Source organism: Corvus cornix, chromosome 12 (assembly GCF_000738735.6).
Source record: "Corvus cornix cornix isolate S_Up_H32 chromosome 12, ASM73873v5, whole genome shotgun sequence".
Taxonomy (NCBI): Eukaryota; Metazoa; Chordata; class Aves; order Passeriformes; family Corvidae; genus Corvus; species Corvus cornix.
Window position 1 is genome coordinate 1,850,042 of NC_046342.1, and position 15,391 is coordinate 1,865,432.

Consider the following 15,391-nt stretch of genomic DNA (forward strand, 5'->3'; position numbering starts at 1 on the left):
CCAGGATTCTGGGAGAGGGCCCAGTGCAATCAGAAATTGGCCCCAAGGGAAGGCTGGATCAGGCTTTTGGAAAAGCAGATTTGAACCATTTTTACTGAATATGATGATAAATATTACCATCAGATCCCACCTGTATCACAAACTCAGTCTGATCCTCTTACCTGATTTCCAGATGGGATGGATTCAAACTGAGAGTTCTAAATTCACACTTACAGACCCTGCAATTACTTTGTTTTCTGGAAAAGGGCTGGAAGCCCTTTTGCCATCTTCTTGTGAGTAAAGAGCAAGTGGAAGGCAGAGATCCCCCCTCCAAGGATCTCCCACTGGGTGGGACTGAGCCGATCTCAGCACTTTCAGCAGGGCTCTGTCCAGGTCAGAGGAAAAGCCAGTGACACAAAATCTTTGCAGCACTCAAGCACCCTGAAGGCTTGGAGACAACCTTGGCAACCCCACCCCAGTATGGGGAGAAGCAAATGCCACACATCAAGTGGAGGGGTTGTATAAGAGAGTACAATCCTCCATTTTTTTCAGGCAGACCCAAAATTTCTTGTGCCTCAGGTTTTCTTTGCCCAATGCAAGGTTATTTTACAAGTCTCGTGGATGTGAAGGGGAGAAGGGAAAGAAAGAGAGAAGAATGAATTGATGACATGAGCTTTGCTAAGTTCCATGGATAGATTGTATTATTTACTTCTAGTAGCAGATTTCTTTAAAGTTCCATACATTAAATGAGAGAAAGGAGCTTCTGGATATGACTGGGAAGAAGATATGGGGTGGCACTTGTTTGTGGAGACTGGGATTTGTCTCATTTTTATTTAGTCATCTAAAATTTCCATCCAGAGCCTGCAGAAGGAGCAGCACCTCCAGAGAACAAGGCAAACCCCAGCCTGGAACATCGATCCCTGCAGGAGATGAATGCCAAACCGAGCTCCCCTGTCCTGGAAGGAGCCTAATTGGATGCTTGGCTTTTGGACAGACTTAAATTAAGGATTAGGAAGTCAAGCCGTGACATACATGCACATTTTTGCTTTGTAAATAGTCAAAGAGTTAGAGGAGAGGATCTGGAGGGAACCTAGAAATTCTTTCAGAACCAGATGATGACAGAAATAAATAAATCTGAGACTCTTCGGTGTAACTTAAACGTCCTTTTTTTCTACGTAAACGAAGCACTGCTAATTAGCCAGGATACCTTACCAGCGTCTTGTGCCATCCTTTTCTCTGCAGTGTTTAGATCATTAGTGTCCATTAACTCTTGAAATATCAGGGAGAATGTTAAGGAAAAAAATATTACTTCTCTAAAAGGAAAAGAATGTTATGAAAACAAACTGCGGCTTTTTAGGACTTTTTGCAATTTCCTGAGGCTTTTTCTTGAGCTGGGGAACGTCAAGTCCTCCCTCTCCAGCAATTCGTGGGAACAGTGGGCTGTGCACGAGAGACTGGGTCAGTCCATGAGAGGGAGAGGCAGATTCACACAATCACTGGGTTTCAAAATGCCTCTGGAAAGAGCTGCTGCCTCCAAAGCACAGCCTGGGTGTGGGGAAGGCCCTGGCAGCCAGGGATTGGAAATGCCACCAGGAAAACCCCAGCCTGCATGTGGTACGGGCTGGTTTATCACAGGGTGGGAGGGTGGCATCCCTCACTGAGGAACAGGGTCTTGCATGGACAGAAATCCACGTCCTACGTGAGAAATCAGGCACTTTGCTTTGGGTATTTCCCAGTTCTCCTTCTCAGGCATGCCACGACATTCCAGCACAAGACCACGACGGACAGTGGTGCTGAGGGCCAGTTGTCAGCCAAGCAGATGTTCTGGCCACCAAGCAGGGCCTGCCTTTTTTAGCCACAGCAGCACAGCCCTGCTGTGCGTTGGGATCTGCTCTCTCCACACCCCCACGTCACACTGCCTCCAGCCCGTGGCTTGCGATGGCATGGGGGAGTTTTGCCTTGTATGGGGAAAACTTCACATTTCTGGTTGCTGAACCTTGTTGTGTTGGTTCAGGCACTTATCCTGATATCTCAGGATCAGCTTGAATTAAAAACTTGGCTCCAGAATGCTCAGGTCTCTGATGGGATTTAGAATTTCTAGGTGCACTGGGTATTCTGTCATTAAGCAAATGGCACCCAGAAACCCCCTCGTGCACCCCAGCTTGGATGATCTCTCAGTTTGAACAGCAAACTATTAAAAAGAAACCCTTCCAAAATAATCTTTAATCCACTTTTGCACCTGCAATAGTTTCAGCTTTCAACGCTTCCCCAGCTTGTTTACAGGAGTGTTACATGTCACAGCACATGCACTGCTTCCCCCTTACTCACAAGGTCAATTATTCTGTCAAAAAAGGAAATTAAATTAAATTAACATGGCATGATTTCAGTCTTGACAAAAAATACTTGTTATGTTATTATTGGCTGGATATCCTAAGATGGATAGTTAAACCAATTAGTGATTAATTAGCTATTTGAAGCTGGACTAACCTGTAATTCTCTTGGTCCTTTCTTAAGAAAGAAAAGAATAGGAGAAATTTTTCCTTCCTGGGTCCTCTGAGGCCTCACTTTTCCATGATCCATGAATTCTAAAAGATAATCATTTAATGGTTCAGATTGGTTTAGCTATTTCCTTAAATACTCCAGGGTAAATTTCCTTGCAGCTTGCTCACTTGAATGTATCTAACCCAGCTGAACATGTTTAACCTATTCTCTTCTTCCTCTCTGTACTCCAGCTCGTTGCTGATTTTAATTGCTTTAAGCAGCTGGTGGGAGTTAACCTTTTGCTGTGAAGACTTAAGCAAAGAAACTATTGAACAATTAATCTTTATTCTTCTGCTATTTCCTCATCTGCCCTTGGCAGTACTGGGATTTTTATCTTTTTGTTTGTTTTAATGCAGAGAATCTTTTCTCATCTCCTTTAATGCCTCTTGCAAGCTGCAGTTTTCTGCTTTAATATTGGAACACCACTGGATATTTCCCACCCTGGGCCTGCACAAACAGAAGGGAAATGTTTGATTTCAGAGCCAGGGTGGAAAAAGCTGCCCAAAAAAGTCAACTTCAGTGATGTGCCCCAGCCCAGAAACTGCGGGCATTGTGTTGCTTACAGGACATACCACCAGACAGATTAATTTTAATTTACTGATTATTAAATTATTAATTATTCTGATTATCAGCTACACTGACCTGAGGTGATTTAGGGTACCTGGATTTAGGCACCCTGGATAACACTCAGGACTTGGGAAAATAACACTCAAAACCACCAGGAGGAAAAAAAAAAGAGAGAGAAAAAAGAAAAAACCTCAGAGTTGCTCACCTCCAAGGAAACACACAACTGGGGAAATGGAATTTTAAAGGAGCAGTCCTAGGTCAGCTTTCTTGTTTGTAAATTAAAATATTTCTAGTGGTGATTTATAATGGATTTTTCCTCAGAAAAAGGAAGATTTTCCAGTGTCCTGGAGAAGATCCTGTAAGAGGGGAACTGAGGACGAGGTTTGGTGTGCAACTGGCTGATCTGAGGCTGATCCCTTGCCTGCAGCCCCACTGCTCCAGCCTCCCCCACCAGTAAAATGAGTGAGCTTGGCACTGATTGTTGCAAAGCACTTGGAGCAATTTGCTGGAAGGCCAAGCCTGGACTCCCTTTCTCCTCTGGATGGGTCATGCCCGGTGCTGTAAACGCAGGGAGCTCGGAATGGCCGGGTAGAACAACGAGTTTCCTTTGGTGAAGGAGCAGTTGGCAGGCTGAGATGGTATCTCTGCAAACCACGTTCGAAAGACACATTAAAATGCCCAGTAAAACATGTTGGGTTCTCAATCCATTGAGCAATTACTCATTTCAAATGGTAGCAGCAGCATTAAAACGCAGCTGGGGCAATTTCTAAGAAAATCAGGAGATACAATCGTATGACAACATCCTTGTGCCCTGCAGTCCTGAGGTGCAAAACGAGCTGCTGAGCTCGAGGAGGTCTTGTGTGTCTGAGCAGAGTGGCACAGGCTTTATTCTGAAAAAAAGGTTCTTTACCCTGCACCTATCCAAGTGAAATTTTGCTCCTCTGGCTGTCAGGCAGAATGTACCCACCGTGTGTGATTTTAGGCTCACCAGGCATGCCAAGAATATATTAGCTGGCTCTTGGCAGCTGGAATTGTATTTGTGTAACAACAAGCTTTAAAACCCTGTTAAGAAACATTGTCTGATCTGTAGCATGGGACTCATTTGTTTTGCTGTTGTCATTGTACCGAAAAAAAAATAAAATGTGCACAAGACGTTTCTCCAAAAATCTGTAGGGCACTTTGGAATGTCTTTAAAAGAAGTAAAAACAAATAACAAGCGACAAGCACCGTGACACATTGGGTAACAGCTCCATTTCCTCCTTCCAGAAGGCTTGTTTAGGATGCAAAGGAGAACATTTGTTGTGTCTCCTGGACACGCTGCTGTCCCTCCACTGCCTCGCTGTGTGAATTGCACAAGCATTTCAACACCAGGGCCTAACATCAGGCTCTGAAACCTGATTTGAGTGTGCAGGGTCCAGCTGCTTTTTGCTCAGCACTTCTGGATACCAGACCTTGGGATGCCAAACTAGGAGAGGTCAGAGAATTAAACCTGCAGCGTGAGGGACAAGGATTTCAAGTCCCTGCACTGCCCTCCAGATGAGCAGTGTGACTTCCTGTGTCTGCTCATTTGTGCAAAGGGCAAGAGGTCCATCAGGAAAAATAATGGCAGAGAAAGTGCCTGCAATGACCACGATACCTGCTGGAGTGAGGGACACTAAATTCCAGTACTGTGCTCCAAAATAAGAGCCTGACTGAGCCTCACAAGGGCTTTTCTTGATGCAGTCATGCAAGTTTTGAATGGTCTCATTTTCGCCCCAGCGCAGACTAAAGCCTCACTTTGTGGATTGCATTTGGATTTGCTTTTGCAGGAGGGTTCTCCTGTTTCCACACTGGGCAGGGAAAGTGCCTGAGAGAGTTCTCAGCTCCCTCCCACCCAGAGCTGCTGGGAGAACCTTTGCTCCCCCTGGAGCTGCCCAGATGCTCCTTCCTGAGGTGCGACACGGTTGCCACTGACCTCAGGATGGCTGGAGAGGGCAGGAGCAGCTGGGGCTGCACAGCTCCCCTGGCCTGGCACAATGGGTTCAGGGGAAGGAAATGCTATTCTGACTTGTATCCTCAGCCCCTTGGCTGCAAACCAAGGTGCCAGAACTCTGAGCAGGACAGGCACTCACAGCCAGCAAGGGCATGGGCCGGATGCAGGGGACAGGAACTGGGGACAATGGGAAGAATCTGGGGTGCAGCAGGAGCTGCAGGCTGGCCCCTGCCTTGCACTGGCACCGCTCCTCGTGCAGGGATGGCTTCACGGGGTGATTTGAACCAGGCAGAGCAGGCAGACACCTTGGGACATCAACATCTCCTCTCTCCCTCATTTTGATAATGCCCACAACTGAATGATAATGCTCCTGCAAGTGGATATTAGAGGATTCTGGCTGTTTGAGCCCAACCCAGGATGGCAGCGCTGGCACGGGATTCACACCGTGCTCATGACAATCCCTGCTTCATTCTATTTAATTTATTCTTCAAAATACTTTGCATTTAGTGTTCTGCAAACGTCCCTTTTGCATTTCTGGGACAGGTATCCCAGTGTTCCATTTAGGATCAAATCCTGCTCACTTTGGGCACACAAACCCCTCCCTCTGACAGTGTGGTGATGGTTGGGAGCCATGAAACTCACACATCATTCCATGGAGGCCAATCCTACACATCCTGTCTCAAAGACTTCTTACTTGAAACCTTGTCTGACTGAGAGGGAACGGAACCCAGAGCATGAACACTTGAGTGGTGTCACTTGTAACACAAATGGGATTTTTCTCTAAACATGAGCAGCTTCTCCATTCTAGGCTTGATCCCAGATTTGAGGCTGTTCCCTCGCACTGGGCAGTTTTCAGTGAAGCTCTGGGTTCATTGCATGCCAGGCTTGGTGCTAGTTAAGCACAGCTTTATTGTGTACCAAAGGAAGTGCAGAGCAAACAGAGAGGAGAGATCATATATAAAATTCATCAGTGGGTGCTTTACAGCCCGCTGCTTCCTCCCTCACAATATATCCCTGCCCACAGCAGGGGAGTTGGATCTTGGTGTTCCTTAAGGTCCCTTCCAACCCAACCCTTTCTGTGCTAATATTTGGGTTAAGTTGTATAATTTCCACTGTTAACAATTTCTTGTGGTACCACCCGGCAGGTGAACACCTCACAATCTCCTACAAAGAGCAAATTAAGAGTTATGCCTTTGGGGAACCAAAAACAGCTGACATCAGAAAATCCCCTCCTTGTGATACAGAACTTTTACTGCTGGGTGCCAAAAGTGCCCTCTTCAGCACCCCTACAAGTGCAACTCCTACAAGCCACCCTTGCAACCCCATCATGTTTTTAAAATCAATTTCTTAGCATGACTTCATCCCCTGTAATTTAATTTTGGTGTGGTGCCATTGCCTCCAAAGATGTTTTAGCAGGTTTGAATTACACTTGCGAGCAGACTCTGCCCGTTGGAATTTCATGGGAAAGGCAATGAGTCCTCGCTGTAGGGTCTACCCAGAAAAGAAGGTGAAGAACTCCCAGTTAAATTTCCATCACCTTCATACATTTTAATTTTTCTCAATAAAAACTGCAAAATAAAAAAGGCTAGTAATTTACTGAGTGCTTAATATGTTTTATTTTTAACATTTAGAGCATTTAAAATGCAAAACACCTTGGAAGTCCCATCTTCTTTAAATCTGACTTTATTATCCCTGTTTACATTTTGTTGTAAAAATCCATAGACTACAAATATCAAATATTTGTACCCCAGCTGTGCAGGCAGAGTCCAGCTGCAGAGGAACCTGCACATCACTGTGCCTTTCCTACCAGTCTAGAATTAATCACATTAATTCACATTAAAATCTGAAAACTGAAGAGAAAAAAAGTATAAAAGAAGAAATATTCAGCTGGGAAAATACTTAGCTAAAGGGCTCCTAAATATTTTGACCAAAGTTCAGCTAAGAGCAAGTTTAACATAATGTGGATTCTGACACACTGCAACAAACCTGTTCCTTTGGACCGGGCACATCTAATCTACTTCTGACTGCATGACTCTGATCATTCCTTCCCTTTCATTTATTCTGCTTCGAGGCTGAGCTGTGAGGGAATTTTGTGGGTCTGCCTTCTCTCCAAAAGGACCTCCCCGTGCAAAAGGACCCCAGGTGGAAGTTTGAACGAGAACAGCTTTGAATTTGTGTCTCTGCACAAATGTTCAGGGTTCTGCTCGTGGATCAGTGCTCGTGGTCTGGGTTCTGTGTCATGGGCAGGAAAACCAGCAACCAAAGTTCACCAAGAATAGCTGATTAGTGGAGATGTCATTGATCAGTTCCTGACAGGATCCTCTTATCACATGGAGACCCAAATCCCTGGGTTTAGATCTGGAACCCAAAGCTTCTCCTTGCTACAGGAGCCACCTCCTTTGCTCTGCTGAGATTGTTCCTTTATTACCACAGGAAGAAGATAGATCTCCCTTGCCAGCAAGCAGATGTTCACCAAGAAGGTTTTACTAACTGATCAATTGCAAAATCCCTCACTGCAATCCTTTAGAAAATCAGATGCCCTCTGTCCTTCCTCCCACTCCAGCTTAGTTGCCAAAACTTACATACAAAATTATTACTGTAATGTTTTATAGTCACTGGGAAAAAAATATCCATTTGGTCTTACAGAATGATGTGAAATGAATCCCTGGCCTCAAAAGAAGAAAAAAAATCTATTAAAAGTAGCTCTTTTTCCTCCCTCCTCCCTCTCCCAGGCCCCTTCTACTCCCCTCCCCCAACAATAAAGGATGTTTTGGAACAGCCTTTTCAGGAAACATTTCCACAGCAAAATGCAGCATCATTTATAATATTTAAAGCTACATTTTTGTTGAGATGGCTTGGCAGGCTTTGCTTGCAAATCTGGCAGGATATGGCCAGCTGAGAGTTAGCACTAACAAACTGAGGATATGCTGACACAACAGAATGCTTTAATCATCATTGCAGCAAGCAGGACAAGATCTTCTCCTGCACTGCCAGCTCTTCCCAGTGTGAGAACCAATGGTGCTGCGTATTCCTCCTTCCCTCCCCTGCCTCTGGAGAGTTCACTTTTCCCTTGCTGTCTCCACTGAACTAAAAAAACCTCGTTGGGTAACAGCATATAACATAATGAGCAATGGATATTCCTCTTGGCCAATGCTGTTATGAAAATGCTCCCCATTTCCAACACAAGAAGGAAGCTTAATAATGAAAAAGAAAGCCCTTAACCAGTGTGTGTCTCAACAGAAGGGCTATTTTCACTTGCAGCTAAAGCTCTTTTTTGGCTTTACCCTTTCCTAAAGCAGGGCTGAGAGCCATGTTCAGTTAGCAAAACCCTAATTAGAAACTCATCCCATTTGAGGGTTGGGAACTGATCTCAGCCATTTGCAAAAACCTATCGAAGCGAGTTAATGCCACATTTAAAAGAAGTCCTGAAGCATTTAACCCCCAAAATCTAAGAGTTACTGGCTTGACTAATGCTTGCCCAGAGCAAGACTTGCCCAGAGAATTCCTGCTACGATCTAGCCAAGCTACAGACTTGCAATACTTCAATATTTGTCACACCAAGCAATAAAGAGATGCAGTGGAAGAGACTGTGAACTGAACAAACCTTTCCTATTTTGGGAGCTATCAATTTATAGATGCTGTTTGCTGGCTTTGTTACACTCAAGCCTCTTGCAAACGCCCAGCCCATGAGGCTCTTACAAAGAATAAAGGTAAAACCCTGTGAGATCCTGCACACACACACATCTAACACTATCACACTGCACCCAGAGCTGCGGAATCATTTCCTCCTTTCTTCCTTTGCTGGCTCAGTCGTTGCCTGCTGAGTGTTTACCTCAAGCCAGTGAAGATGTGCTGCCGAATTTCCTATCCATACCCTGCGTACCAGAATGAAAATGCAGAAGCTCAGGAACTGTTTTTCCTACAGTCATCATTTCCAGGGCTAGGTAGTGCTGAGAAGAATGGAAGTACGTTGCTGGTATCCGTGGAGTCCGATCCACCCTTGTGCAGCTGATTTTTAACCACCAGTTCTCAGACAGGACACTTGGAATGGGATTTATGATGAGACACGTTTTTTTCCCAGTGCTTGAATGAGAACCTGAACTGTTTGACAGGTGTGTGCCTGAGCTGCTGATCCAGGAGGTGTTTGCTGGGGTTTTTGTTTTCCTCCTCCTATAAATCTCTAGCTGCAGCTTTGTATTGCTCGTGTTTACAAAGTTGATGTTACATCCATTTAAGGGATATTATCTCTTATTTAAAAGGAAAAAAGTTCCATTAAACCGTACTTGACCTCAAGACAGAGTTTACAGTTGCAAATCAAATACTAAATCCTGATCCCCCCGGGCTTATCTGTCCCCAGAGTGATTGGAACCCGTGGTGTGTGTGCTGAGGGAAGGGGCTCAGTCACACGAGGTGGGACAGCAGCTCTTGGGAAGTCCATTTCCCATTTTCCTGTGTTTTGGGGTGCTGAGGGCTGGCTGTGCTGGGGAAAGGTTCTGTTAGGGAGTGCTGAAGGGTGGTTAATCACCTGCACCAGGGAGACAAACGGGTTTTCCTCGCTGTTATGGAAACTGTGGCTAAAATGGTCTGGGCTGCCTTTGCCACAACAGAGGGGATGCTGGAAATGTTTTCCTCTCCTCTCAATTTTCAGTCCAGGCCCTCACAGCAATATTTGCTGGAGAAATGGTCACCAGTGTTCTTTGTGTGAAGAAGGTAATTTTTCCTGTTGAACAGGGACCTTTGAGCTCCTACAAGGAACGTTCTGATTCCTGACAGGGCGAGGGAAATGGGCTGGATGTGTGCAGGGACACAAAATGACTTTCTCTGGACTCAATTTACCTCCAGTTCTTCTACAGAAAAAGCAGATCAGTGTGAAATACAAGACAGAGGAACAGCCCAGAAGTTTCAAAGCCTGTGGGAATCTCCAGGATCCCACATCATCCCCGAGGATGTGATGATGTAGTGCACAGATGACTAAGGAACAGTATAACACCAGCAAAATGAAGCTCTTCAAAGGCAGCCATGTACCAGCTGACTGCTTCTATTTTTGAGTTGTTAAATGCTTTTAGTAGCACTGAAGATCAAAACCCAAATTGTTCATTTATGGCGTAGCCCATTCTACCCAAAACTCCAGAGAGTCTGAAAGTATGACAACCTACTTATGAACTCCCATTAGCAAGTTTTTGTTTTTAATAAATAAAATCCCATAGAAACAGAAAGTATTTACAATTAGATCAAAATTCTGAATATAATTCACAAGAGAAAATGCTATTTTTTGAGAAAATGTTTTCATATCCTCATAACAGTCATTTGTTCTAAATTAGTACACAGCAATTGTCCATTAAATGAACATTTTTCCCTTAAGACCTATTCTTGTAGAAAAGTATTTCAGGCAAAACTTCTTAACCATGATGTAACCGCTTAGAATCAGAAATGTCAGTGATTAGTGACTCACATAAAAAATTAACACTTTGCATGGCTTGAGGAAAACATGGTGAGTAACTATCAGTATGTGAGAGAAGACAGGGTGTAAGGAGAACAGGGTATTTTATTAGAGCAGCTGATACAGTTGAAAGAGAAGTGTAGGCTTTTGGGCATCCAGTCCCTTCATCCTCATAAAGGATAACACCCGTTCCTGCAGAACTGTTATGATTATGATTCCATTGCCACTCTCAAAATATAGGGATTTTTGGACTGAGTGGCTTAGACACTGTCACTGCTGAATTTCAAAAATATGACCCCCTGCAGGAGTGGAGTGAAGCTCTTTGGTTAATGTGCTGCTGGGTTGCACAGATTTTTTTTTGAGCACTGGACTCAATTTCCCTGTCAGAGCATCTCTGCCACTTATTTTAAAATAAATTTGAATATTACTTCTGTAAGGGCATGCCCTAGAATTCCTCTTCATTTGAAACTACTTCTGGACTCCCATTTCTAGGGAAGCCAGTGGGAAATTGGATTGTCTAAGAAATGCAGGCTCAGATTAATGGTTCTTGCTGTGTGTTGCTACTGCAGGAATTCAGTGCTGGAGCTGGGGTCCATCTCAGTGCCAGCTCATCTCTGATCCATCTGCTACAGGACGGGATGAGCTCTGTAAAATTCCCCCACCAAGGGATGGGTGGCAACATTTCAAATGAGCGGTGGAGAACAACTTAAACCAGAGAGAGAATATTTTCTTTTGCATTGTAACAGCCATAAAAGTGTGCATGTAACTGCTGCCAGTGCTGGGCTCAGCTGGAACACCCTGAAACGTGCAGCAAACGTGCAACGCCGAGCACTGACTGCAATATTGTGTTTGCTGCAGGGCCACCATTGCTGAGCTACCTGAAGTGATCTCACTGCAAGCCTGGCAGGATCAAAGCTGTTCTCTTCAGCCTCGCAGTGACTTCATCTCAGTGCAATTCCGCCTGTGGGCTTTAAACCTGGAGGCTGAATGATCCAATTTCCCAAACTTCCTGGTGGGAATAGCGCTCACGGCTGACCTTAGGCCCAGAGGTTACCCGAAACAAGTACTAGGAAACGTTTCCAGGTATAGAAGGCATGAGCTGGAAGATTAATTTTAATATTTACCTCTCTCAACTTCTTTATTGCATAATTTGCATTGACTTAAGAGTTTCAAGGTCTCACTTTAAGGCCTACATTAGGAGCAAAGCCAGTTTGTACTCCCTGAAGATCTTACTCACACCCACATCACCTCTTGGTTTGCTTAGGTATCACTCGTTTCACTAAGTTTAAGGCACATTTTTTGCTACATAAATCAAATATGAATATGGAGAGGAAACCAAAGATATTCAACTGGGGACCTCTCCTTACCTTGATATATAAGTTATGAATAGTGGCTTTTTTCCCCCAATATTCCCTCTTCTGGTCCACCAGCGTGGGTCCCCCCCTGCTTGACTTTGTCAGGGGTCACATTCACAAACTATCAAATGTGGGCAGGGGAAATGTGAATGCAAGGGCCTCTCACCTCAGTACTAAGAATACCCCAAAATGACCGTATTAGGAAATTTATCTTCTGTAAAACTTGCTCACTGTGCTGTGCTCTGCTCCCTGTGGAACTCTTAGGTGGCATTGTAGGGCATCACATGCAAGAAAACCAACAGCCCCAACAGCAGCAACATCTCCCAGTGTCCTTGGGATGAACATCAGGAGCTCAAGTTGAAATAAGGGTGCAGGGTTTCCATCACAGCTTTATCTTTACAGGAATTAATCCAAACCGTGCTTTTGTTTAGGGGTTAATTTGTCATGGCATTGCAATTTTCCATGATATTTTGACTGTTGTTCAATGGCAGTTTATCAAATAATTTGGGAACGTCTCAGGCCAAGAGGTTTGTACCAACCTGTTCCAGCTCAGCTCTGGCTGCTGTGGGGTGGGAATTGGAGGCCTTGGGGAGCAGCTGCTGCTCCACCTGTCTCAAACTTGCATGAGCAGAGGAATCAAAAAAGACTCTGTTTCCTAAGAGCGCTGAGCAGTGCATATTCCTTCCTTAATTAGCTCTTGAAATGGCATCTCATTTTTGGGTTTGCCTGCAAATGAGTGGGCTAATTTTTCCTTACACCAAGCCCCCTTTATAGAGCTCAGCCAGTGTCAAATCTCATTATGGAAGGCACGAATATTGTCAGACCTGCCACTCCTCCCTTTGGCCTTTGAAACTCCCCTGGGAAGTTACACTGATCTGCGACTGAATTTTATTTTGCTGCTGCCTTGGGAGCACAAAATAGAACGTAATACTTCAAACATTTCCCTGGAAATGTTCAAGGAGAAAGGTTTTTATTTAGTTGAAAATTTAACTGCATGCTTAACCAACTCGAGTGAAGCATCGATCATACTTGGACAAGCAATTTTAGGAAATAACATAGTTAAAAAATTAATTCTGAAAATACTGCCAACAATTTCATGATATAGATATTTTTAATATTAAAAGTAAATTGTAAATGTGTCTTTATAAACAATATGCATAAAATAGATCTACTATACTAAGCTCTCTCTTTTTAAATGCTGTTTCACAGTAATTTCTTAGGTATGCAAAGTTTTCCCTCAAAGAAATAGTGCAATCTGAAGAACATACATTATGTCAGGGGATTAAGAACTGCTCTGCTCATTAATACAAGTCCTTGTAGATCTCTTGTAGGAGCGGATGGAGGCTCATGTCTGTCTCGGTTTTCTTGATGATCTGCAGGAGCTGCACGTGCTCCGTGACGATCTGCCTGAGGTCCGTCATTTTCTGCAGCAGCTTTGCAAACAGCTGCGAGGACTCGGGGTGGTTCAGCTTCAGCTGCAGCTCCAGGGCTTGCAACAGGTTGTCCTGAATGTCTTCAATGGGCTTCACATTTAACAACCCTGGGCGGTCTGGGGAAGAAAAGAGTTGGGAGTTCATGAGCATCATCACATCGAGCTCATGTGTTCATTCCGTACACATTTCTTAGCAAATTCAGCCTTTACAGATGGCATTTCCTGGGACCTGTTCGACCACCAGGTAGTCTGTAAGATTTCACTGGGGTCTGCTCAAAGGGGTTTTAGAGTCTTGGAAGCAGTTCAAGTGGTGCTGATCCAGGTTTGTACTCTACTACAGTGGATTTTCCACAGTAAACTGGGAGTGTGTGGGGGAAAAAAAGAGTGAGATAGTCGGGGGACAAACAATCTGTATCAGGTAATTCACTTCCGGAAAATGGACAGATACTCTGATGGATTTGCATGTCCTTGTTACCACTAAAAATGTTTCCTGCTAAGGTGGATTTGAACCCATCAAAATTTAATAAAAAAGGCATAAACTCAACTTCTGCAGTCGTACTAACCTGGGAGATTTAAAAATCACAGGCTCAGGTCTTCCCCACGCCCAAGCTGCAGCTGCTATGAGGAAGTTTCAGGATAGCTTTGCATCAGCCCATGAGCCCAGGCACAGCCACTGATGGCAGTGGAGACCAGTGGCTGTGGCTTGTGCAGAAAATGCCTCTCCTGGGCTCCTGCCTCTCCTGGGCATGGAGGAGGCTGGGGGATGTTTCCAGCCACACTCAGCTCCTCGCACTGCCAGAGCCCAGCAGCAGCTTTGGCACAGCTTCTTCTTCAGCAAGAAGCAAAATCTTTCTGTTTTAGCCATTATTATCCTCATCATAATAGCTGTTCTGTTAGCTCTGTCTGTCCCCAAATACATCCTTAAGTGGCTGCAGTTATTAGCAGAATTCGTAACATTTGGTTTCTAACTTGAGGTAATAAATTATTTGATTCTCCAGCACTGAAAGTTAATGCAATGTCGAATGTCTAAGCAATGAAAGCTGCTAAACTTTGTTAAATCCTCACATATGACAGTGACCACCATGAATCTGTTACTGCTAAAATGCTTAATACTGGCTCATGCATCCCAACTATCATAATGGAAAGAGTCAACAATGTAAATAACATTTGCTGTGTAGCTATGAAATTAATTCCATTGGTTGATCAATAAAAAGCAGTGCAAGCCTTAAATCACTTCCCTAAGGCAATAATTCCATTTCAGCAAGGACAAGAGGTTGATCTCTATTAAAAACTGAAAAAATAAGCTGTTATTTCCTGTGATCTTGGTAACCTTTCTGTGCATAGAGTTCTACTAAGTCAGCTGGACTTGTGCTTCACACTGGAAAAAAGGCTGAGAGAAAACAAAGCTCTTTATAAATACATCAGGGTTTTACTTCACGGGGGAAAAAATTGCAGTGTAAACTAAAAGGCAAAGCTGGCAGGAAAACAAATGAGTACACACAAGCCATGAAAACAAAGGTCACTGATCAGGAAAGGATATTCCATTCCCCAAGAGGTGAGGTCTGGGCAGAGCTTTTCAGAGATAGGAATAATGGTAATTTTGAATATGAACCTGGATATTTGTTTGCCAATGTGCTTGTCTTGCAGAGATCACTCATTTATCCCATTCAATGGATAACCCCATAAAATCTGGTTCAGAAAGTCTGGGAGTAAATGTGACAAAAGGTTCCTTTTTATTCATTTCCTTTGGCAATATTTCTGAGCAATTTTTTTCAGCTACTTAAAGAATTTTTGATAAATGTTAGGTATTTATTTTTCGATTACCTGAATGCATTGCCTGTGCTGCAGAATCGAGCTGACATCTTTCTGACACTTCCCAAATTTCAGCCCTTCAAAGCTGCTAAAGCTTTGGGGTTGCGATAGCTTTAAATTTTCCTTGCGTGTTGCAGCTGAACTCTGAGCTAGCTGGGCATGACTCAGTGTGCAGGGATAGAAAAAGCCAGAAAGCACAAAGACGTGGCCTTGAGATTTCCTCTGAGATTCATCTCCATTTGGCCCCTGCTCCTCTGTGGTGGGAATTTTTTGGGGTGTGAGTTTTTCAGGAG

General features: G+C 44.0%; 1 protein-coding gene across 4 annotated transcripts in view; it reads right to left on the minus strand.

Moving 5' to 3' along the window:
* Positions 1-10,290: 10,290 nt before the first annotated feature.
* The window catches only part of PPARG (peroxisome proliferator activated receptor gamma), a 54,012-nt gene continuing 48,911 nt past the window's right edge, over positions 10,291-15,391 (minus strand). For 3 of the 4 annotated variants that reach the window (XM_010409736.4, XM_039559212.1, XM_039559211.1), the window contains exon 7: positions 12,806-13,403. In XM_010409736.4, the coding sequence (XP_010408038.1) occupies positions 13,156-13,403 (248 nt within the window). In that variant the 3' untranslated portion in view covers positions 12,806-13,155. Of the gene's footprint in view, positions 13,404-15,391 lie in introns of all 4 variants that reach the window. The other variant, XM_019292078.3, reaches the window with a different exon arrangement.